At 47.1% G+C, this 24,631-nt stretch overlaps 1 protein-coding gene, 1 long non-coding RNA gene and 1 pseudogene across 4 annotated transcripts; 2 read left to right on the top strand and 1 right to left on the bottom strand.

The window, feature by feature from the left end:
• The first annotated feature begins 2,506 nt into the window (after positions 1 to 2,506).
• On the top strand, positions 2,507 to 7,954 carry LOC139078784 (uncharacterized). The gene is made up of 2 exons (XR_011531898.1): positions 2,507 to 3,320; positions 4,621 to 7,954. It is a non-coding gene; the product is annotated as an uncharacterized lncRNA (long non-coding RNA).
• A 746-nt stretch (positions 7,955 to 8,700) lies between these two features.
• On the bottom strand, positions 8,701 to 9,483 carry LOC103564435 (A-kinase anchor protein 17A pseudogene; annotated as a pseudogene).
• LOC139078769 (uncharacterized) lies at positions 9,406 to 24,598 on the top strand. Of its 3 annotated transcripts, XM_070590844.1 has the most exons (4): positions 9,406 to 9,687; positions 18,450 to 18,526; positions 18,754 to 18,996; positions 24,334 to 24,598. In XM_070590844.1, exons 1-4 carry the CDS (start codon positions 9,537 to 9,539, stop codon positions 24,463 to 24,465), a joined length of 603 nt encoding a protein of 200 aa, XP_070446945.1. In that variant the 5' UTR covers positions 9,406 to 9,536; the 3' UTR covers positions 24,466 to 24,598. The 3 variants fall into 3 exon arrangements, 1 of the variants encoding a protein (XP_070446945.1); XR_011531821.1 differs by lacking the exons at positions 9,406 to 9,687; positions 24,334 to 24,598 and adding an exon at positions 16,847 to 16,974 and having other exon boundaries at positions 18,754 to 23,502; XR_011531822.1 differs by lacking the exons at positions 9,406 to 9,687; positions 24,334 to 24,598 and adding an exon at positions 16,847 to 16,974 and having other exon boundaries at positions 18,708 to 23,502.
• The last annotated feature ends 33 nt before the right edge of the window (positions 24,599 to 24,631 follow it).

Below are 24,631 nucleotides of genomic sequence, written 5' to 3'. Positions count from 1 at the left end.
ACTCTGCTCAGGCTGCTCTAACAAAATGTCATAGACTGAGGGCCTTAAACAACACACATTTGTTTCTCACAGTTCTGGAGGCTGGAAGTCCAAGATCAAGGCGGATTCTGTTCCTGGTGAGGTCCCTTTTTCTGCCTTGCAGACAGCCACCCCCTGCTGTGCCAACACATGTGGACAGAGAAAGCTTTGCCATCTCTTCCTCTTTTAACAGCTCTGATCCCATCGTGGCAGCTCCGCCTCATGCCTCTTCTCAACCTAATCACCCCAAAGGCCCCACCTCTAACACCATTGGGGCTGGGGGGTAGGGCTTCAACATATGAATTTGGGGGGCACAAAATTCAATCAATAACTCACTCCATCTATTTATATATAATTTATCTGTCTGTCTATCCCCCTATCGTTACGTATAGAACAATAAGAACATGGCTTATAAGTCACTTCCCTGCGTTACTTTATTTGATCCTTCCAAAACTCTCGCCAAGTAAACAGGCCACAGATTAAGCACCGAGTTCACTGAGACACTTGAAGGTTGAGTGTGATGTTTGTGATCAAACAACCAACAAATGGTGGTGCAGAGAGTTCAACCCACACCTTCTCTGTCCTCCCTCCCACTTACTGACTTTTCCAGCCACCTGAGTTACCGGCTCCCCCTGAGGACACTGGGCGTCCTTCCTCTGGGCCTTTGCCATGATTATTCCCACGCTCTGGGATGCTTTTCCCTCAGACATCTGACTCAGTCTGCTCGCTCTAGACTATTCAAGTCCCGCCTTCCCAGTGAGGCTCGTCCTGTCCACTGTTTAACTCTCTGCCCACAATCTGAGTCCTCCATCTGCCGCTTTATTCTCCAGAGCATCTCTTCCTGGCTCACCCACCAGATCATGTACATATGCTTGTTGTTTCTTTTCTCCCCTCCAACCAGAATGTGGGCTCCACAAGGTCAGGAATTTGCGTTTATTAAGTCTAAGGGAGACCCAGCAGAACTGTAGGGTCAGCCAGAGCTGGGTGCATCTATAATTCTTGTGATTTGGTATTTTAGTGGTTTAGATTAGAGCCAGGCCCATTACTAAAGATCTATTCTGATAATTTTAAGCAGCATGATAAGTTACTAAGTAAATTTACATTTTCAGTAGGTAAAGGGCAGGCATGAGCTCTTGCTTCCTCCAGATGCGAGAACCCGGATGCAAATCCATCCTCTCTGGGTGAAATGGGAATGTGTGAGGACAACTGGCCTAAGTGTAAAGTAAATAAAAAGATGCACAAAAAAGACATTGAAACATGTTAAAAACTAAAACCATAAAGTGTGGTTTCCTGTCACACACCAGGGATTATGTGGCCTCCAGTGAGTCAGAGTTGGGAGAGAAGAGAGCAGCGTGGAGGGAAGAGGCCAGGCTGAGTCCCCGTCTCTCCCTCCTCTGGACCTTCCTTCCTCCTGGAGTGTCACCTCACGCTCAAACCGAGAGTCCAGGGTCAGCACGTGCAGTCATGAAGTGTGGCTGCTTCTGCAACCCAGTCACTGGGACACAGAACATTTTGCGTAGTAAGTGTGGCTCAGCACACCACCACTCATCTATGTCCATTCTTCCCCTACAGCTGAGTAAAGAACACGAGCAGAGGGAGATTAACAAGAACAAGGTTATGTATATATATGTATATGTACATAATAAGGACCCACAGAGTCAAATGGGGAGGGGGAGAGGAAGCCCCTGTAAGCAGCAGTGGGCATCCTGCCAGTGCCCAGACTGGAGAGAACCGGCCCAGAGCCTGGGTCGGCCACGTTAACAGTCCAGCCGGGGACGGCACAGTTGGTGCTACATGCAGCTGCTTCTGTTCTCCACACTGGAGCTTCCCAAGTCTGGGGCAGTTCTGAAGTGGGCTCTGTGCCCCTCACCCTCCAGCACACACATGACACACACACCCTGCACATACAGAAACACACACAACACACACATACATACCCCATACTGCACGTATACACACAACCACACATGTGTCCCCTGAGTTGTGGTCCTCTGGCTGCTGTAGGAAGAGAGCAGGTTAAGCTTCCCTTGAAGGATCTGAGCCCATTTCCCATGGAGCAAAACCTGTTCCTGGTTACACACAGTCTGCATAGCAAGATCTCCTCCATATTTGTTGAGGTTTGTGTTAGAAGAAAGGAACTGTGGGTGGCTCCTATGAGGCCCTGGCAGGTGATGAGGGTGCCCCAGAGGCAATGGTACCACTGGCCGTGCCCTGAGCACAGGCACAGTTGCTCTGACCAGGAGCCTCCAGACACAGGGCTGGCTCCTCCACAGTCAGAGGGGCCTTCTGGTGTTTGGACTGAGCGTAGAGTTTTCTGTCTAAAATCATATGGTGCTGTCCACATGGCACCACCTGGGCTTTGCCAGGGCGGTCCCCGGGCTCTATATGAACAGGGAACCAGAGTGTATCCAGTCTCAGCAGGTGTTGTGCTGTCTACCATCACTCTGGATAGGTGGGCTCTAAGTGTTCTGATGGCAGTTGGTGACACAGGAGCCTCCCATCACAGGCAAGGAGTTGTTCCCTTTGACTGCACCTGCTCTCTTTTGGCCAGGTGGGCCCCAGGTACACTGATGGAAAGTGGGAATACCAGGTCCTCCAGTCATGGGAATGGTGTATCCCCTCCCTCTGTGCCACCTGGACTCTGGGTGGGTGGCCCCCGGTGCTCGGAATGAGGTGGAACTAGAAGTGGGTGCAAACACAGGGGTGGTGCTTGCCCTCCTACTGCAGCAGCTGTGCTGTGGCCAGATGGACCCCAGTTATCTGACCAAAAGGGAGACCAGAGGTGGTGCTGGTGCCCCTCAGTCCTGCCCCAAAGTTGAGAGCACTGGATACCTGTGACTGGGTGAGGCCTGGGGTGGACACACTGACCCCAAAGCTCCCACGTTCCACGGGGGCTGCAGGTCCCAGGAACACAAGTGGGCCTGGAGCCATATTGGCCAACAGTGAGCTACTGTCCCATATGCTGGGCATCCTGGTGGCAACTCCAAAGCCAGTAGTAGTAGATATGCCACTGGGGAGAACACCTCAGGTGTCCCTCAGAGTCAGGTGGGTGCTGACAGTGGTGCCAAATGCGGAAGCTGGAGATGTCAAAACTGTAAAACCTGGTTGCATTATGCTGCCTCTGGGAGGCTGGGCTGCGGGAGGGGTGGGGCCTACGGCCTGTGCTAGGGCTGCCAGTTTTCCCAACAGGAAAGAGTCGTCAGGCTGCTGCCCACCACAGGCCCCAAATGTGGGCAGAGGGGTGATTCCCGGGTCAAAGAGAAGATTGGAAATTGCGGTCTGTCTGCTGACTGACTGTGCAGGTAAACAGGTGGAGATGTGGGCCGAGGCAGTGCTGTCACTGGGTGGTGTGTTCTCAGAACCAGGAAGCACCATGTAAAATGGGCAGTGGTTGTCCCTGGAGACAGGGGGACACTGGAAGGTGACAGCCTGGGAAGGAGGCGTGGGATCCAGAACATCTGTGTCAGAGGCATGCTTGAGGTTTGCAGAGGTGATGCCTCCTGGGGGAGTGTGGGGGACACAGGACCACAAGGGCTTGGCCAGTGAAAACAGGAGCACTGGGGAGAAGGGCTCTCTGCTGCTGCCCATCAGGGGCCCCACATGTGGACTGAGGGGCAATTTGGGGGCCAAGGGATAGATAAAAATTGGGGTGGGGAAGAGGAGCATCAGTGAAGGTGGGCTGTGGAGACTGGTCCCTTTGCAGGTCCCTCTGCTCCACACTGCAATGAACCTGGGGAAATGGGAGCGATCTCACACTGGAGCCCGCAGGAGACCAGAGAATGCCAGCCTGGGAAGGGAGAGCCGTGTCCATGTCAGTGATGCCAGGCTCTAAAGTAGGCTGGGAGGTCAGACCTGCAGATATTGTGGTTGTCACGGTGGAAGGGACTGCCACAGAAAGGATGGGCTGGCCTGTGAAAACAGGAGTCCTGGAGGAAGGGAGTGGAAGAGCAGTAGGTAAGAGAAAAGGAGGGGGGAAGCTAACACGTGGCTGTTGGGGATTCTTTTTGGCAAGAGGGCAGCTTGAAGGAGAAGGTGGCCATGCTTGGAGGTGTGAGGAGGCCAGAAATAGTAGCTGCTGTCGCTCTGACTGAATGAAAAGGGCCTCCATTCTCACTAAATGGAATTCCCAAAATGGAACTTGGTCTAAAAGGGGGAAGAGAATGGGCAGGAACAGCAGGAGGAGGAGAGTTCAGGACTGTGCATCTTGTTTCCTGATCAGTATTTGGGGTCTAGGGAGCTGGAGGGACAGACAGGATCCTGGGTCTGGCAGACAGGTCAACTGAGTCAGTGGGAGGAGCAGCGACCTGTGAAGGGTGAGTGTCGAGGGGCAGGGAGTCTGCAGTCTCCGAGGCAACTCGGAGGGGTGAAGGTGGGGAGAAGGAAGGGGCAGGCCAAGTGGCCCTGTGGTCTGCCATGCCCCCTGTTTTATACTCCAAGATCTTGTTCTGCTGACACTCACTGTTCTCTTACAAGGTGCCCGGGTTTTTGGCAATAGCTGTGCAAGGAAGCTGAGGAGGTGGGAGTGGCTCACCTGGGCCCCACAGCAGTGGCAGTGGCAGTGGCAGGGGGAGCACAAGTGGCATGATGATTCTCTGTTTGCAGGACCTACTGCTGGGAGATCCCTGGGGAGAAGAGCTCCTTGATGGGCTGTCTGCAGGCTTTCATCCCACATCTTCCCTGACATCAGTGAGCCTGGGGAGCTGGGCAGAGGGTCTTCACCTGGCACTTCCTTTGTTGACCTCTTGGGCAGCAGGGAGCAGCATGAGGTTGGGTCAGAGAGCACCATTGCATATGGATCAGGCTTCCAAGGAGGCAGGACATCTCCAGCAGGGCTGTGTGAGATGGTGATGACATGGCTTTCCCAGGAGGAGCTGATTGGAGACATCTGGGTGTTCTCACTCACGCTGTCTTCTGGGTGCTTGGGATGGAGGTCCGGAGGCCCAGGACTGCACTTGCGGGAAGTGAGGACTCTGTTGGTCTCCAGGGGACTAGGTGTCAATGTTACATCCCCACTGCTGTGTGGGCCCCTGTGCCCACCGTCTTGTCCTTTGTTCTCTATGTGATGCTCCTCCTTTTCCTTTCCTTCTCTGGGCTCTTCTTGGGCCTTCACCTCAGTCTCCTTTGGGCAAGGAAGTGAGAGGTGACTGGATGGTGCTGGCTTCATAGCCCTGACGACCTGCCCAGGTGGTGAACAGAGGAGAGTAAGTTTGCACCCTGGAGGAGGGATCCTTATGTTTCTCAAGTTTCCAGACATCATGGGATTACGAGCTCTAGCTCACCAAGGGGAGGATCCCCTGAGGGGAGCGCGTGGCCTGCTGGACTGGATACCACCTCTCCTGCGCCATGTAAAAGCCAGCCGATAAAGGCACTGGGTCCTGATTGGGACCCTCCAGACGGAGGGTTGGCACGAGAGCAGCGGGGTGGTCTCAGCCAGGTGGGGCAGCAGAGCAACCCCTGGGTCTCATCTGGTGTGAGGAGGCTTCACGTCCACAGCCTGGATTTTTATTTAAAACAATTTTGTGACGAGGATAAATAAAATGTTAGGTGTGTGAAGGCCCAGGAAACATTGCAACAAAGAGACATATTCAGCCTTAGCATGCTGGCCTCCCCAAAACCCCTCACTGACACCCTGATATTACTGGGGAGTCAAATGGGAATGAAATACGTTCTAACTGGTAAATTCCCTATTTAAATAGCTAAATCTTCCCTATATATTTCGTGTATCCTCATTTCTTCTTCATATGACAGCCAATATTTTAAGAAGGAAGGAATTCATCCTTTTTTTCACCCAGTTTATAACCCAAGAGAAAACCTCTCCCCGGATTTTGAAATCTGTAAATGCAAATCCAGAAGACAGCACAAGCATTCTCTGAGCAGCAAAGGATGGTGTGGCGGGTGAAGAAAGGAGGGCAGAAGAAATGAGTGTCCAGAATAGAGAGCTTCTAGCAGGGTTCCAGTCAAACACAGTAGGGGGAGGCACAAACGCTCAGGATGGCTTCTAGATTCACCCGAATATGCCCAGCGATCCCTGGAATACAGTCTCAGGGAGAACGTTGGTGAACGCTTTTTTTTAAAGACTTTTTTAGAGCAGTTTTAGGTTTACAGCAAAATTGAGAGGGAGGTACAGAGGTTTCTCACATGCCTTCTGCATCCGCACATGCACAGCCCCTCATTATCAACATCACTCCCAGAATGGTACATTTCTTAGCAGGGATGGACCTACACTGACACATCACAATCACTAAAGTCCACAGTTTACCTTAGGGCTCACTCTTGGTGGTGTACATTCAGTGGGTTGGGGCAAATGTATAATGACATATATCCATCGTTATAGTATCATCCAGAATGGTTTCACTGCCCTAAAAATCCTCTGTGCTGTGCTTATTCATCTGTGCCCCATGCCCCTCCACTAGTGACCACTGACCTTTTTATTGTCTCCATAGATTTGCCTTTTCTAGAATTTCCTATAGTTGGAATCATACGGTATGTAGCCTTTTCAGATTGGCTTCTTTCACTTAGTAATATGCATTCCAGTTTCCTCCGTGTCTTTCCATGGCTCAATAGCTCATATCTCTGTAGCAGTGAATAATATTCCACTGTCTGGGTGTATTGGTGAACTTTTGAGACTGGGAATGCTCAAAACCATGATCCTTAATTCACCTAGGAAATCTCAAACCCAATTAAAGAAATTTATAATTTTTCAAACTGCTTACAACATCACTCCTAATTTCTGCAATCCCCACAACAATCTTAAAAAGCTAGTGTTGTCCTGTTTTCATTGACTGACGTTAAGAGACATGAACTTACCTGATCTTGATTAGAAACCAACTGCCCCTGGCTCCCCCCCCCCCAAAGCCCACTGCACTACACCAGGGGGTTGGGACTAGGGTTTTCCTGTTTAGCAAATTAAAATACAGTGTTTTATCTGGCGATCCTAGTTGGCATAAAGGGCCCAGACATCTAATAATGGTGGTATCAGAGATACCTTCAGTTTTTCAAAAACCCTAGTAGAAAGTCGATATGTACGATGGCATGGCCAATGACAATGCCAACTTTTGACCACTCTCCCACCCCACCCACTAGTCAATGTATTCTCTCCTTTGTTATCTTATCCTGATTAGAAGTTTTGAGCAGCAGCTATGTTTCCCTCTGAAATGAAAAAGAGACAATTAATGATTGCTTAAATGCAGTCTCTTTGGAAGGCTAATTCTTTCAAAGATGAGAGTCAATAGCAGATGGGTGAAGAGTGGGAACCAGTGTATGCTGGAATTGCAAGGACTGCCTGTAAGTGGTGGGAGGGACAAAGGTGGGCATCAATGGGGCTCTAAGAGCCGGGGTGTGCTCCAATCTGAGCAACCCTTCCCTGATTCATTTGCATAACAAGATTCAGCCTAAGATGGCATCTGAGGAAAATGGTCTCCTGCTAAAATACCACCTGAAGCCATTGTTCTACTTTAGAATGTGCTGTCCAGTACACAAGCCACTAACCCCCTGTGGCTGTTGAGCACTTGAATTGGGACTGGTCCAACTTGAGTTGTGCTATGAATGTAAGATACATCGGATTTCAAAGACTTAATACCATAAAAGAATGTATAATATCTCTAATTTCTATGTTGGGTACATGTCCAAAAGATGTTTTGTATATAGTCATTAAGTAAATATATTATTAAAATTAAGTTGACCTGCTTATTTTTTTCAATGCAACTGCTAAAAATTAAAATTGTATGTATGGCTTGTGTCATATTTCTGTTGGGTTATGCTGATACCCCGTGCTGGGAGATAGATCAAAGAAACTCTAGGACTGGTATGACTAGCACGTTCCCACGCGCAGCTTAGTTTAGATTGTCCACTAGTCTAAGCACGTTCTAGCTAAGAGTAATATCACGTTTGTGTTACTGAGAGTCACTCTAAAACAATAAAAAACTGTTACTGTGCACTCTCCAGGTTTTTCTTTTCCTGGTGTGTTTTTTCTCTCAGTATTAAGACTGACTTCTTTCAGTTACCGTGGCAAACAGCTGAGGAAGGCAGGCCCTGCCACTGGCTGTGTTCCAGAGACATGCACAGATAGCAGCCCAGAGCAGGAAGAGGCGGCTCCCTGCTGAAGGTCACCACCAGCCCTGCCTGGCCTGTCCTTGGCTCTGCCAGCAGCTCCGCAGTCAGCCTGATGGACCACAGGTTCCTCTGAGCCAGCAGCAGCTTCCGCTCTTCTAGTTTTGTTTTTTTTCTTGTAGCTTTCTCTGCTCTGCAGCTTGTAGCTTCTCAAGCTTTACCTGATTCCGACAGAGTTCATGGTCCCGCTGCTGTTTTTCCCTCTTGCATAGCTTCTCCTCTCTTTTCCTTTCTCCAATTCTCTGCTCTTTGCCTCCTTCTCTGCCATTTTGTTCTCCTCTTTGCTGCTATTTCTTAATTGAGGCATTATTCAGGTGCTTGGTTGAGTGAAAAGAAACCTTGGGGGCTGGCCCCATCTCCGAGTGGTTAAGTTCCTGCTCTCCACTTCGGCGGCCCAGGGTTTCGACGGTTCGGATCCTGGGCACGGACAAAGCACAGCTCATCAGGCCATGTCTAGGTGGTGTCCCACATGCCACAACTAGAAGGACCCACAACTAAAGTATACAACTATGTACTGGGGGGATTTGGGGAGAAAAAGCCAAAAAAAAAAAAAGATTTGCAACAGTTGTTAGCTCAGGTGCCAATCGTTAAAAAAAAAAAACAAAAAAAAGAAATGTTGGTGTTGCAGGTCACAGCCTCGCCGTCCTCGCCTGTAATGTGAGCTCTAGCCACCCAAGACGCTCAGGGCTTGGATGAAGCCCACGTAACCACGGTACTGGACATATGCCTTGAAGTTCAAGTGTCCCCTGAAACTGAAGGTGTGGAAGTTCAGGCAGGTCATCTCCTCCCCATAGGGGTCCAGCAAGGGGATGTCCACTTTCCCTATCTCCCTAAACTTCTCAAACGCCTTGACTAGAACCTCCTTGCTGGGCTTCTGTGAGCCTGCCTCCTTCAGGGTAACCATTTGCAGGGCAGCCCCTCCAGGCGAATCATGTCCAGCCTCTCCTGGAAGCATTCATTCATATCCACCTGTGGAAGAAGGCATCCCAGTTGTGGTACATGGCGAAGTCGATTTGAACTCAGTGGCCCGTACCTGGAGTGTGTCAAAGAAGCCCCTGAGCTGGATGATCTTGGCCGCCAAGGCAGGCCAGGAAAGACTTGACCAGACCTTGTTCTCCCCCTCGCCCTTGAAGTCCGGGGTGCTCTTAGAAATCCGGAGGATGGAGAACTAGTGATTGTGTACCATTCCCTTCAGCCTTTCCATCACCTCCCAGGTGGAGATGGACTCCCGGGCTGCTGCAGCTGTGTGAGGGCCAGGCTGATGGTCATTTTCACCATGGTCTTGACGTAGAGGCTGTACAGAAAGCAGAACTCCACTGCATGAGACATGTGGTGTACTGTGGTACCTGCTGCCATAGCTGGGGCATTGGTCTGGCAGAGGGCTTCAGCTGTGTTCCAAGCCACTGCCCATGTGGCCCAAGCTCGCTGCCTTCTCCCAAGGACCTCCACAGGCACAGCCTCCTCGTCAGGCATCACCAGTGTCAGCCAGAGGCTCGCCTGAAGGGATCCATACCTCTGTCACCCTCTTCCGTGATGGTGCTAAGTGCTGGAGATATGAAGGTAAGACATTAATTTCTGCCTTTGAGAACCTCGATCTAGAGAGAGACAAAGAATAAGTAGCCAGTTACAAATATGCCCTCTGGGCTAAAGGGAACTTGACTGTCTCATTCACAGTTGTATCGACAATGTCTGGGCCGTATGCTGGATAAATATTTGTTGAATAAATAGATGAATGAATGCAGAGCACTACGGGAACACAGAATGGAGGGTTAGGGAAGGCTTTCTAGAGGAATTGCTGACTCCAATGGTCAGAAAGAGGTAGCCCGGAAGAGCAGACTGGAGAAAGTATTCCAGAAGGAGAAACGGCAAGATTGGCTCAGGCGTACATAACAGTTATGCCTGGATTAGAGGCTGGCAGAGGAGATCATGAGAATATGAAGAGACTCCCATGATGAAGAGCCTCATATGCAAAACTACTAACTTAAGATTCTATCCTAAAATCAATGGAGAGTCAGCATTGAGCAGAGAAGCAACATTATGAAGTTTGTGATGTAGAAAGATGAACCTGAGAGCATAATGGAGGGCTGGTTTGTTATAGAGTGGCTAACACTGGAGGCAAGAAGACCAGTTAAAGAACTGGCAAATAATTCAGGCAAGGGAAGATAAGAGTGTAAGCTAAGGCAGTGATACTAGAAAGCCAAGGAGGAAATGGGATTAGGAGATATCTAGGGGGTAGATTTGACAGGACTTGAGGACAAACTGACTGTGGGGATTGAGAGAGGAGGAGCAGAGGATAATGGCCAGGTTACTGTCACAGGGAGATGGGTAGGTGGAGGAGGCGCTCCTTTCCCAGCTGGAACCAGCCCAGTGGGCAGGAGAGGCGCTGTGTGCTGTGTCTTCTTCACGTGTCCTACAAGAGCTGTGGCAGGGGCACCTCTACCTGTGCTCACGACATAGTAGCCCTTGGGGCAGTCCTGCATGCATGCCACATCTGCCAAGGGAAGAAAAGTGTCTGTCTTGGTATGAAGTATGACAGGTTTCCCAACCCTCCTCTATATACTCCCCACTGTGTACCCCTTGGTACACACTGTGTACCTGGTACAGTGTGTACCGGGGGAGACAGGATGCAGGAGGAGTGAGACAATGTCCCTGTGGGCTGATGGATATCCTTGGGAGCTGAGATGAATGTCCAGGAAATAGAATCGACCACAAAGCCTTTAGGAGTTGAGAGGAAACAGAGGTCAGAGTGGACTGGCCTTGGTGGGCAGGACAGAAACCACAGTCTGTCAATATGAGCCCGAGGATGTACGGGGCATCCCAGGAGTGGGAGTCCACATAAGGCAGTGCTGGGGCAGCAAGTGTCAAGGCTCCACTGAAAAAAACAAACTTCAGGGCCAACGTGATGACCTGTCCCCACAACTTCAACTTTCTATTTCGAGCCTTGAATGTGTTCCCTCCAAGATAAGATTTTGACCTCGATTCTGCTGTGCTGCCCACACTGTGTGGCTGTTGAAATTAAAATGAAAGGAAATTAAAACTTCAGTTCCTCATTTGTGTAAGCACAGATATAGAAAGTTTCCATCATGACAGAAAGTGCTATGGACAGTGACTCTGTTTTACCTGGGTGTTTAAAAAGTAGATCAAACCTTAAATTCTCTGCTCTACAAAGCAAGGTGAGCTGGAGTCGAGTTGTTCAGCCCCACACCACCCCAGTCCTTTCTCCACTCACCCCAGTGGAGTCTCTGATTCTTCCTTCTTCCTTAGGAACATTTAGGGGTGGAAGGTGAGGGCAGGTTGATTAGAAAGTAACAAACTGAGATTTGCTGGCTCTGCAGTTTAGGACTCAGTCCTTAGAGGCAACTTCTTCCCCAGCTTCTGCTCAACCTCGTGGACTGGCAGCCAGGCTCTCCTGCATTTCTAGTGTGAGCCACTGGTCAAGTCTAGACCAGCAGCCAGGCTGTGTCCATAACTCTAGTGAGCATTAAGCACAGGCGCTGATGGGAAAGCTAAGTGATATTAGGGCTGCTGCAGAAAGTGCTGTGGACTCAAACTCTGCTGGGAGACTCTCTGAGCTCCTGAGGACAGGGCCATGTCGTGCACTCTGAGTTCCAGCACCCAGCAAAGGCCAGGGCTCCAGTGAATGCTTGTTTGGTGGTTCTTGTGTTAAAGATGTATATTAGCAACAGTTCATTGTCCAGCTGATGTATCTGGTTAACCAGGGGGGAGCCCTAATCTCCTCAAGATGAAAAACCTCTGGATTAGTTTCCTATTGCTCTTGTAACAAATTACCACAAACCTAGTGGATGAAAACAATACAAATTTCTTATCTTACAGTTGTGGAGGTCAGAAGTCTAAAACAGCTCTACAGGGCTGTGTCCCTTTTGGAGGTTCTGGGAGACAATCTATTTCTTTGCCTTTTCCAGCATCTGGAGATCACCTGCATTCCTTGGCTTGTGGCTGCTTCCTGCATCTTCAAAGCCAGAGCACAGCATCTTCTCTCTTTGTTCCTCTGCTCTGTCATCACATAGGCATCAACTACTAACTCTGATCCTCCTACCTCCCTCTTGGGAGGACCCTTCTCAAAATGTAGGATAATTCTCCCATATAAAGACCATTAATTTAATCACACCTGCAAAACCCTTTTTGCCGTGTAAGTGACATTCACAGGATCTGGGGATTAGGATGTGGACATTTGTAGGGGCCACATTGTTCAGTCTACCACAACCTCCAGAGGAATTACCCAGTTTATAAAAACCAACCCTGGTGGGGTGGTGGTGAGGGGCAGGGTGGGAGAACGTGAGAAGATCAGGCCTGAGACATCCTGTGCCCAGCCCTTGGGGGACTACGGCTCTGTGTTATGCACCAGCACCGAAGTCTCATTCTAGTCTAACTCACATCCCTAGTTTAAGGGAGGACCACCTTGTAGTGATGACGTCTTCCTGTCTGTCTGAAGGCTCCTGAGAAGTTCACTGGAGGCACTCTAGATTCGGGCAATTAGGAAAGAAGGTCTGGGGTTGGGATGATATGGGAGATCTGGAATGTTCTCATGAAGCAGCAGCTTCTGGGGAGGATGGTCACTGAGATTTGTATAAGAGGAGCTGAGATGGATGGACAAAGAAGACTGGGATCTTCGATTGTTTTCTGCTGGAGGGGACCAGGAATGGTGAGGAGGATAGCTATCCCTGTGCCTTGCAGGGAAATGGTGTCCTAGCAAATGACTCCTCAACAAGAAGAGGAAAAATGGCCACACATTTCTACCCTGAGGGTCTTGCTTCTCAGGTCTACTCTGCTGGGCTGGGGAGATCAATGCTGGCACTTTCCTGGTCTTCAGCATGTTCGTCCTTCCTTCTCTCTCTCCTATACCCTCCACTGCTCCTTCTTTCAGTTGAGTTGAATTTTGTTTCATTTTCCTTCTCCCCTTCATGTGCTGAGACTAATCATGGCATCCCTGGAGACCTGAGGGCACTGCCCCACGTTAGCGGGAACCACTATGTGGGATCTGCTGGAGGCGGCCAACCTCAGAATGGGCCATACTCTGTTCAAGAAGATTCATTAAACAACAGATACTAAATTAAGGGGAAACTTTGATGAGGAGCTGACCACCTGCATTTCCAGAAAGCGTCTCTCCACAGACTGCTTATTTTTTTTTTTTTAAAGATTTTATTTTTTCCTTTTTCTCCCCAAAGCCCCCCAGTACATAGTTGTGTATTCTTCGTTGTGGGTTCTTCTAGTTGTGGCATGTGGGACGCTGCCTCAGCGTGGTCTGATGAGCAGTGCCATGTCCGCGCCCAGGATTCGAACTGATGAAACACTGGGCCGCCTGCAGCGGAGCGCGCGAACTTAACCACTCGGCCACGGGGCCAGCCCCCACAGACTGCTTATTAATCACAAGGGAATTATAACTGTGCAGTGGAGAAATGGGACAGCGCCCTCAACAGATGACCACAATTAACATCACTGATGAGAGGCAGCTGCACATGTGGTGTCTCCAGAATGACACAACATCACCCGTGAGGAATTCTGGCTGAGAATGCATTATCTCCATCTAATCGTGGGGAAACTTCACACAGACCCCCCATGGAGGGGTAGGGACTGTCTTCCTCTACAGTGTTAATACTATAAATGATGAAGACAGTCTGTGGATGTGTTTCAAATTAAAGGAGGCTAAAGCCACATGGTAACTAAATGCAATACCTGCCCCACGGCTGGACCCTGTCCTAAAGGGGAATTGACAAAATTATAATACAGATGGGATATTGAAATATTGTATCAATTGTAAATTCATTGGACTTGACAACTGGGCTGTGGTTATGTGAGAAAGTATGTTGTTCTTAGAAAATACATTCTAAAGTGTTCTTGGGAAAAGGGCGATGATGTATGTAACATGTCTGCAAATGGTTCTGAAAAAACTGTACCGTAGATTCTGTCTGCAGATACATTGAGAGCAGGGGACCAAGAGCAAGCACATGAGAAAGCAGAGGGGGGTCAGAGGTGAATGGTGGGGACGGGGTAAAGGGCACGTGTGCCTGTTCTTCGCACTGTTCTCACTCTTCCATTTTTTCTGTGGCTTTTTAAGTTTTCCAAACACACAGTAAACAATTAAAAGGAAAGACACCAATATCTACTGGGCACCAAGCATCGTGCAAGGTCATTTCTCAGATGGAGAGAAGGACAAAGCCCTTCTATGAGGAAAAGCAACTCACTGGGAAGAAGGCTGCCCCACAGGTGCATGTGACACTGGTCCTCCGAGGGCCCCATGCAGCAGAGCACTTGGCGGGACAGGGCTTGCATCCCAGAGCCCCTCACCCCAGCACTCGTTGGGGGTGCGTTCCTGGTGGGCACGCAGTCCATGTGGTGGTTCAGCCTCAAGCCGTCCTGGCAGGGCATGCAGGTCCCAGACACGGGCAGGTCCTGCAGGACTTGTGGCAATCTGTGGGTGGGATGGGGCTGCCGACAGAGTAGGAGAGGCCATGCGCCCCTCTAGGGAATCAGTTCACTGGAAAGTGTGGCATGAGCCTTCCTCGTTTCTTCCAGAGATTTCCAGGGCTCTGTGCCAAGGGTATGGGGCCATGAGTTGAGGACAGCCCTTGGGCTCTGAGTGGAGCATTCTTGTGACAAAAAGAGAAAAAATGTGTGTTTTGTATTCTCCGTAATATCTAGAGGCCCTTCCTGCAACAGCCCCTCAGAAATTTTAAGACTCATTGCAACTACCCAAGATGCAGCAAAGGAACACTAAGAGGCCTTGTGGCAGCATGGCCACACACTGGTTGGTGGCCTTTTCACACCGTGACTCCTGTTCTGCCGTCCTCCACTGACCTCCCAGAATGCCTTGCACTTATCATTAATGTAGCCATTGTCCAGATATGTTATAATTACCTGTTGAATGCACAGCACCTATGGGAGGGCCTGGCGTGTGACAGACAGTCAGTGAGTATTTGTCAGACAAATGAGTGAGAACCATTCACGCCCCCTCAGGGTTTTAGTAGTCACTGCTCCCTCTGCCTAGAATTCTCTTCTCCCAGGTATAGCCTGGTTTGTTCCCTCCCTTCTCAGAGACATCTTCCAGCCTCCTTCTCGAATTTCAGCTGCATCCTGCCCAACATCCTCTCCCCCTTCCCTGCCTTATTTTTCCTTCTGACTTATCTTCTGTAGAGTTGGCCTTGCCCAGTAGAATGCAAGCTCCATCAGGACAGGGTTCTGTGTGTATTGTTCCCTGCTGTTACCAGGCCTGGAGGAGCATGTGGCACATAGGAGGCCCCCAAGAAGCACTCACTGAATGAATAGACCCCTGGTGTTATCGTTGTGATTGTCATCATCTCATCTTATCTATCCAGGAAATTCCTTCTCAGGAAAGGCTGGAGGAGCTCAGTCACTTGGCTGAAAAGGGCAGAGTCACGAGTTGAACCCAGGACCTTAAGAAGAGCTCTCGCTATTTCTGCCCTCGTTCCCCGGGAGAGCTGTGGGACGCTTAGAGGTGTCTCTGCTGTCTCGTAGGGGATAATTTGGGGTGATGAGAATGGATTCCCAGTCCTTGTGTTTCTTAGAGGAAGTCCTGCTTGGAGATGGCTTGGTTCCAGGAGCTTCTCCACACCAGCCAAACCTTAATTTTCAGGTCAGGTCCTTTGTTACTTTTCCTCTCTGGAAAGTCAGGTGGTCACCCTGTTTCTTCCCTCAGCCTCCCTGTGGACTGGTGGAAGGGGCAACAGCATTGCAAGGACAGACTCAAGTCACTTTCCAGCATTGGGTGGGTCTGAGGAGAGCCCCGGCATCTGTGGTTTTAAAGCTCTGCAGGTGACTCTAATGGGCAGCCAGGGGTGAGATCCAGGGCCTTTCTCAATGGGAAAATCAAATCAAGTAAATTAAGGAACCATCCTCTGAGACCTGTAAAGCTCTCTCGATGGCAAGTTACGTCTGTGACTGAGCCCCAGAGAAGGGCCCGAAGTCAGTCCTGAGTTCCCAGCATGGTGCAGGCAAGATGGTCCTGCAGGCCTTGATGAGTCTCTGAACTTCTCGTGGAAACGGAGCCCAGCTCCACAGCCTGCCGCCCGGGCTCCCTCCGCCCTTTGCTGCACTGCACAGCCGCCTGTCTCCAAGCCTGTGTTCTTCACAGCTTGTCAGCTGGGACAGTGACACTAGAAGCTTCACATGAAACACAGAAAAAGGTAGATCCAGCCCACAGGCTAGAACAGATAGCCTTCCAGGGAACCTGTGTCCTCCTGTCCTCCCAACACATGTCCCTGAGATGTCCTAGCACGTGGGTGGCCCAAGGTCTCTCCTGCCCCGGGAGTCACCCTCAAGCTCTCGCTCAGGTTAAGGGCCTGCCTCTGGGTGTCTATCTCGTGTTTGGTTGGAGGCCACAAGGGGTTAGATTACCACTGAGTGCTGAGCTGGAGTGGATGCTGTGACTGTAGTTAACAGGACAGGATTGTACACGTGCACGGTGCTAAGAGAGTAGATCTTCAATGATCTCACCAAAACAAAGGGTAACCATGTGAGGTGATGGGTGTGTTCACTGGCCTTACTGTCGTCATCATTTCACAATATCCATGTGTATCAGATCATCATGTTGTACACCTTGAACTTACAATGTTCTACATCATTAAAACTGGGGTGGGGTTGGGAGTGGAGAAAATTCCCTTCCCCAGGATGCTTCTCTCACTTGCTGGAGAATTCCTCTGGTAATGGGCAATTTGTTTAATTTTTCTGTTCCCTGATACCTAGTGAGAGGCAAGAACTCACACCCAGTTCAAACATGAGGAGGCATCAGAAGAGCAGACCCCTCTTGACCGTGTAGGGACTGAGGTGCCAAGTGGGATGGAACAGGGACCCGGGGCAGCAGAGCTGAAGGTGAGGAGGATGGAGGAAGCTTTAGGGAGGCTACGGTGAAAGGGGACAAGGGACACCAAGAAAATCCTCTGTGGCTTGGCTTTCCTTAGGCTGCTGGAACCTATTATGGCTTAAAATTTTGGGAAAAATCTTCCATTTGGGGTGGGCTTTTGAAGGCTCCTCATCTCCGTTGTAAATCTTCACCTGAGGATCCTTTTGGATCAGCCACTTTTGTGAGGAGGGTCAGCATTAGCCATTGTAATAACAGTTACATGATCAAAGCTAAAGAATGATGCCTTTTAAAAATAAATAATGAATCAGGGCAGAGTCACAATATGCTTCCGTGAGCAGGAGGGAAAGGCTGGGACGACAGCTCGGGAGCGGGAACTGTGCGAACCCAGGAACCTGCTCTGTCTCAGCAGAATCCCATAATCCTGTTAGGATCCGTGGGATGCAGCGCTCAGCCCTGTGCCCAGAAGTCTTCCCCGTGCGGTCCTTAGTCTCTTTTTCATAGTAAGTTCCTGCTGCACACTCATCCAAACACCGCTCGTCGTGGAGAACTGAGGACGCCTCAGCACAGATGTCGCAGTCATCCGCTGAGGGGCCACTGCCCTCCAGTCTTCAAGGCAGAGGACACCCTGGCATGCATCTTTATAGGAGTGGTGGGGACAGGACTGATGGCACATATCCCTGCACAGGAAGGACCCAGGCATGCACTCTGGGGAAGGGGAGAGCAGCAAGCGACCCCCAGAGGGACAGGAGAAAGGAATTCATTCCTTCTGCAGAGGGCTGGCCTCTCCTCCCCACTTTGGCTCATCAGACACGAGTGTACCTGCATCTGCCCCTTCCCCACCCTGCTGGGGCTCCTCCTCCGCGTGGCACAGGCCTGCTTTGGGAGAGGAGACCACATATGGTGGCCCGATTGCATGGTGCTGGGTTTACATCCTGAAATGATCTTCCCCTTGGAGATGCACAACTTGTGGTGCTGTGGCAGATGAGTGAGGGCTGAGATGCTGGAGGGATTCTTCTGAAATCCCAAGAAGCAGTAACAGATTTTTAAAGTTGTACCGAGCCCCTTAGGCTCTTTTTAGTAGGGAAAGCAGTTTAGGAATTTTTGGATTAGTTAATTTTTCATTCACTGGTAGGGTAGACCAATGAAATATGCATAGTTGATTAGCATGATAAATGCATTGTAGGTATATTTTCTTTGTGTTCATTCTCTTATTTCGGGGAGAATTCCAGAAAACACTTTGGTTAGACCAAGAGAATCCCTTGGATAGGACAGCACCAGTTATGAGTCAGTCTTATCCTTGGTAGGAAATTAGCCATCCTTTCTTGGGAGATAATTCCAGAGAGAAAGTTCCTAGCCAGAGCACTATTCTCAGAGTCTTAGTTTCCCCCAGCACCTGGGATAGCGCTTGGCACCCCTAAGTGCTCAGTACACATGTGTGGAAGAAATCGTGCAAAAAGGGGCTCTTGTCTGTCTTAACCTGCAGAGTCCACAATGGAAAGGCTTTCTCTCCTCCTCAGCTTCCTCAGTGATGTACACAATGATGGACACATTTCTGTGAAGGTAGGGAGACTGGTTCCCCCAGTTCTGCTCGGACACCCCACCCTCAGAGAGTCAGCCCCCAGCTGGGGAGGCTCTGCAGAGCCACGCTTTCCCCTGGGATGCTCCCAGCTACCTCTGCATGTTTTCTCGTGGGTGCAGTCCTGACACATCTTTGAGCAACACTTGCACACCCCCTCCACAGCCACGTGACTGTTGAAGCAGGTTTCCTGTCCCCCTCCCTGGTCCAGGATGAGGCCCCCTTCACAAGAGTGGCTGTTGGTGGCATTTCCTCCACATGTTCTGCAAGGAGAGCTGCAGCATTCACAGGTGCCGTCTTCTGCATAGAAGCCCCTGTGGGGAGGAGACAGCAACTGGGGAAGCCTCCAGCCCAGGAGATGATTCCCACCTGGGGGCAAAGGAGTCAGGGCTGTGAGCACGAACTGCTGCTGCTGTCGACCCAGACGAACCACTGGATCTCCCGAGGAAGTGTGGTAAGAGATCACGTCTGCAGAAATCAAGAAAGGGACAGGTGTCATCCTGGGAAATTCGGTTTGTTTGGAAACAACTCGTGTTAATGCCTATCTAGTTTAGTCACCTTCTGATTTCCCTATTTTGTCTCTTGTTTTTCATTTTACTTTTTTTTTGGTTAAAGTAGAAAATGCTTTTTATTCAATGTAATACTTTTATAATGAAAAATTTAACAAATTAGAAAAATTATTGTTAAAAGCCTCAAGAGGTTTAATGCCCTATAAAATGGGAACCTCTTTTGCTTCTTGATGCTCTGAGCCAGCGTCTGATGGCTTCTTTCAAACACACATGTAATGTTTACACACAGCATCAACCACATCTGGAGCACCTGTCAGTGGAGTTTGTATTTGTGTGACTGACTTTCTTCCAGGTGGAATGTGGGGACTGTATGTGTATTGACCTGTCACACTATAGATAACACTCCCTGCTGTGTGAACACAGTAAATATGAAAAAGCCCAGCCCTCTCAAATGTAATTGAAAGATGAGGGACATACAGACGATGTTTCTTTGGAGGGAAAACTGAAGAGAAGAGCTTGTTTGAAGCAGGACAGTCATAAACCAGTTTAGAGAAGATGGACTTCGGATATCATAGGTACCTAGTCCAAATGTTTTCTATCATTCTCCTTGTATTTCTCAGCTGTTGCCATAAGAGTGCTGTGCAAGAAAACACCCCAAACTCATTCTCACTCATGTATCTGTGGGTAGGCAGAACTAGGCTGAGCCTGCACTCAGAGAGGCACACGTCCTTGTACAGGAAGAACTCAGGCATGCGCTCTGGGGAAGGAGGCCTGACTGCAAGCTGCACACTGGGTCTGATCTTCACGTCCCTGTATCCTCTCGGCACAGAGGACCACTGGGGCATGTTCTTCTCTTAGCTGTGACAGAAGCACAAGAGGGCAAGTTCAACATGGCCAACACATTTTAATCTGCTTCTCTCCTGCTAACATCCCATTGGCTAAAGCAAATCAAACAGCCCAGCCCACAGCCAAGGGTCAGGGAAGGCCATTCCACCTCTCCTGGGAGGTGCTGCAAAGTTACAGGCAGAGGGCAGGGCTGCAGGGAGGGGTGAAGAATTGCAAGGAATAACTCAATCTCCTAGAGTCCTCTGTGAATCCTAGAGCCAGTACGGGGCTCCTCCTCTACGGCATCTGTACTTGATGTTTTAATCAACTCATTCACATCCATTTAACCGCTATTTCAGTCATTAATTTCTTGTGTTTATTCAGTAAACAAAAATGTATTGGATGCGTCAGGAAGAAATAGGACAGGGGTGAATAAAAGTCATATTTCTAATGTCATTTTAAGAAGGGAAAATTGAGGAAGAAGCAGTTTAGGTCGAAGAGGGGGAACTGAATAGTAACCAGATGAAAGCTAAGACCAAGCTTCCTCACACAATGGCATCCTTAGCTTTGGGACCACGATGGAGATCACTTGAAGAACAAAGACATTGCTACTTTGTCCAACCAATCTCTTAAAATGAATTTGACTTTCAGTTCTGTTCCATTGATCTGTGTGCCTGTTTTTGTACCAGTACCATGCTGTTTTGATCTCTCTGGGTTTGTAGTACATTTTGAAGTCAGGGATTGTGATACCTCCAGCTTTGTTCTTTTTTCTCAGGATTGCCTTAGCAATTCGGGGTCTTTGATTGCCCCCTATGAATTTTAGTATTCCTTGCTCTATTTCTGTGAAGAATGTCATTGGGATTCTGATTGGCATTGCATTGAATCTGTAGATTGCTTTGGGTAGTATGGCCATTTTAACAATATTAATTCTTGCACTCCATGAGCACAGTATATCTTTCTATTTATCTGTGTCCGCTTCACTTTCTTTCCTCAATGTGTTATAGTTTCCAATGTACAGGTCTTCCACCTCCTTAGTTAAATTTATTCCTAGGAATCTTATTCTTTTTGGTGTAATTATAAACAGGATTGTTTTCTTAATTTTTCTTTCTGATGGTTCATTGTTAGTGCAAAGAAATGCAAGCAATTTCTGTATATTTATTTTGTACCCTTCAAATAACTGAATTCAGTTATTAGCTAGATCTAATAATCTTTTGGTGGAGTCTTTAGGATTTTCTATATTTAGTATGGTGTCATCTGCAAACAATGACTGTTTTACTCCTTCCTTTGCAATTTGGATGCGTTTTATTTCTTATTCTTTCCTGATTACTGTAGCTAGGACTTCCAACACTATGTTGAAGAAGAGTGACAAGAATGAGCCTCCTTGTCTTTTTCCTGTTCTTAGAGGAAATGCTTTCAGGTTTTCACCACTGAGTATGATGTTAGCTGTGGATGTGTCATATATGGCATTTATCATGTTGAAGTATGTTCCCTCTATACTCAATTTGTTGAGGATTTTTATCAGAAATTGATATATAATTTTATCAAATGACTTTTCTGTATCTATGGAGATGATCATATGATTCTTATCCTTTGTTTTGTTAATGTGTATCATGTTGATTGATTTGTATATATTGAACCATCCTTGCATCCCTGGAATTAATCTCACTTGATCATGGTGTATGATCCTTTTATTGTATTGTTGAATTTGATTTGCTAATATTTTATTGAAGATTTTTGGATCTGTGTTCATCAGGGATATTGGGCTGTAGTTTTCTTATTTTGGAATGTCTTTGTCTAGTTTTGGTATCAGGGTCATGCTGGCCTCATAGAATGAGTTTGGGAGTGACCCTTTTCAATTTTTTAGAACAATTTGAGAAAGATGGGTATTAACTCTTTTTTAAATATTTGGTAGAATTCACCTGTGAAGCCATCTGGTCCTGGCCAGTTGTTTGTTGGGAGTTTTTTGATTGCTGTTTCAATTTCATTACTCATAATAAGTCTCTTCAAATTTTCTATTTTTTCATGATTCAGTTGTGGAAAATTGAATTTTTCTAGGAATTTATCCATTTCTTCTAGGTTGTTCAATTTGTTGGCGTATAATTGTTTGTAGTAATCTCTTATGGTCCTCTGTATTTCTGTCGTATTGGTTGTGATTTCTCCTCTTTCATTTCTGATTTTGTTAATTTGAGCCCTCTCTTTTTTCTGGATGAGTCTGGCTAATAGTTTACCTATATTGTTTATCTTTTCAAAGAATCAAATTTTAGTTTCATTGATCTTCTCTGATTTTTTTTTTTAGTTTCTATTTCTTTTATTTCCTCTTTGCTCTTTATTATTTCCTTCCTTCTGCTAACTTTGGTCTTTGTTCTTTTTCTACTTCCTTCAGGTATAAAGTTAGATTGGGTATTTGAGATTTTTCTTGCTTCTTGAGATAGGCCTGTATCACTATAAACTTCCCTCTTAGAAGTGATGTTGTTTTATCTCATAGATTTTGGGCGATAGTGTTTCTGTTTTCGTCTGTCTCAAAGTATTTTTTGACTTCCTCCTTGACTTATTGGTTCTTCAGTAGCATGTGGTTTAGTCTCCACATGTTTTGTGTTTTCTCCAATTTGCTTCTTGTAATTGAGTTCTAGTTTCATGCCATTGTGGTTGGAAAGGATGGTGGATATGATTTCAGCCTTCTTAAATTTACTGAGACTTGTTTTGCAGCCTAACATGTTATCTGTCCTGGAGGATGTTCCATGTGCATTCAAAAAGAATGTGTATTCTGAGGTTTTTGGGTGGAATGTTCTATATATATCTATGAAATCTCTTGGTATAATGTGTCATTTAAGGGCAATGTTTCCTTGTTGATTTTGTCTGGATGATCCCTTGATGTAAATGGAGTTTTAATGTCCTCTACTATGTTTGTGTTACTGTCGATTTCTCTCTATGTGTCTGTTAATATTTGCTTTATGTATGTAGGTGCTTCTATGTTGGGCACATAGATATTTGCCAGTTTTTTTTCCTCTAGTTGGATTTTTTTCTTTATCATTGTGTAATACCTTTCTTTGTCTCTTGTTACAGTTTTTGTTTTAGTCTATTTTGACTAAAGTAAGTATTGCTACCTTAGCTTTCTTTTTGTTTACTTATGCATGGAATGTCTTTTCCATCCATTCACTTTCAATCTCTGAATGTCTTTAGATCTGAAATGTGTCTCTTATAGGCAGCATTTTTTTTTATCCATTCAGCAACCCTATGTCTTTTCAATGGACTTTTTCATCTATTTACATTTTAAGTAATAAGATATGTTCCTATTGACTTTTTTTTTAATAGATTTCTGGAAGTTTTTGTAGTTCTTTGCTGTTCCTTTCTTCTCTTGCCCTTTTCCATTGTGATTTAATAAGTTTCTTCAGCATTATGTTTGGATTCCTTCCTCTTTATTTTGTGTATTTATTAGAGTTTTGGTCAGTGGCTACCACAAGGTTCATATATAACAGCCTTAACATCTTATTGTAGAAAGAGTATAACATTCTTAGTTCTTATGTTAATGTAACATGTTAATAAAATATCCCTCTAATTCAAGAAAGTTGCTATTTCTGATGTTTTGTTTTATAGACAATAAAGCAATTAATTTGTTGAGCTGTTAAGTTGTTGCTCATGGGTTTTTTCTCCCCTAAATTTAGTACCAGAAATGAAGAAGGAAGTAACAGGTAGACTGTTTATCCACACTTAAATTCTCTACCTTAAGTTCTCTTGTTTCAGCTAATGCACTTTAAAAGAACAATGGAACCTCTAGAAATGTCAGGTACCCAGAGACCCTAACTTATTCTGTGGCCAAGTCAATTGGTAATTTCATCATACTTTTAGATAAGAAATATTTCTTTTCTTTTTTGTTTTGGTCTCTTGAAAGCCCATTTTTATTATAGGTCAGTATTTGGGTCTCTGTGTTTCTCCAGAGTGTGGCCACTGTGATAGGAACACGTGATGGGACTAGATCAATTCTTACAAACACCTTAAGTGAAGGTGCTCATATACATGACACAATGCATTGGTTTGGCCTCGGCCACCTCCTGTCATGCTCCCAACAAACTTTTTGGACATGTATTTCACAGGGTTGTAGGTCCATTGCTGGTTTTACAAGAAGAATGACAAGGCTGGTGTTTTCCCAAAATGCCTGTGTAGGGAAAGACACAACAAATCAGTCTCCTTTGAAGTGGTTCATGGTATTACAGTGTTGGATAAGGTCTCATGGGTAATCTGGGCTCCCTTCCTGCTCAAAATAGAATCTCTATAATTTTACATTAGCTAAATGTTGGCACCCACTCATTGCCTACTGTGTGCACTTCATTCATTTATTTTTTTCTCTTACTTCTTCATTTACAGTTGATTATCAAGACTTTCTTTGCAAACTTCTATTGACAAGATAGCTTGAAATACTAGGGGGATATGTTCTCTAACAAATCTTACATCTTTCATAGATTAAAAATGTGCGAGTGGGGGCCGGCCCCGTGCCCGAGTGGTTAAGTTCACATTCTCCACTTCAGTGGCCCAGGATTTCACTGGTTCAGATCCTGCGCATGGACATGGCACTGCTCATCAGGCCATGTTGAGGCAGCGTCCCACATGCCACAACTAGAAGGACCCACAACTAAAAAATTATGTACAACTATATACTGGGGGATTTCAAGAGAAAAAGCAGGAAATGAAAAAGAAGGTTTGCAACAGTTGTTAGCTCAGGTGCCAATCTTTAATAAATAAATAAATATATAACTATGT

This window comes from Equus przewalskii, chromosome 22 (genome assembly GCF_037783145.1).
Source record: "Equus przewalskii isolate Varuska chromosome 22, EquPr2, whole genome shotgun sequence".
NCBI lineage: Eukaryota > Metazoa > Chordata > Mammalia > Perissodactyla > Equidae > Equus > Equus przewalskii.
Note: the sequence above shows the minus strand (reverse complement) of the source record. Positions and strands in the feature narration are given on the sequence as shown.

Bases quoted from the DNA above. Each gene is read 5' to 3' on its own strand.
- LOC139078769 (XM_070590844.1), top strand. From the start codon at position 9,537: ATGTGGCCCAAGCTCGCTGCCTTCTCCCAAGGACCTCCACAGGCACAG. The intron at 9,688-18,449 runs GTAAGACATTAA...CTTAACCTGCAG, and splicing joins TAAGTGCTGGAGATATGAAG to AGTCCACAATGGAAAGGCTT. The intron at 18,997-24,333 runs GTAAGAGATCAC...CATCTTTCATAG, and splicing joins GGATCTCCCGAGGAAGTGTG to ATTAAAAATGTGCGAGTGGG.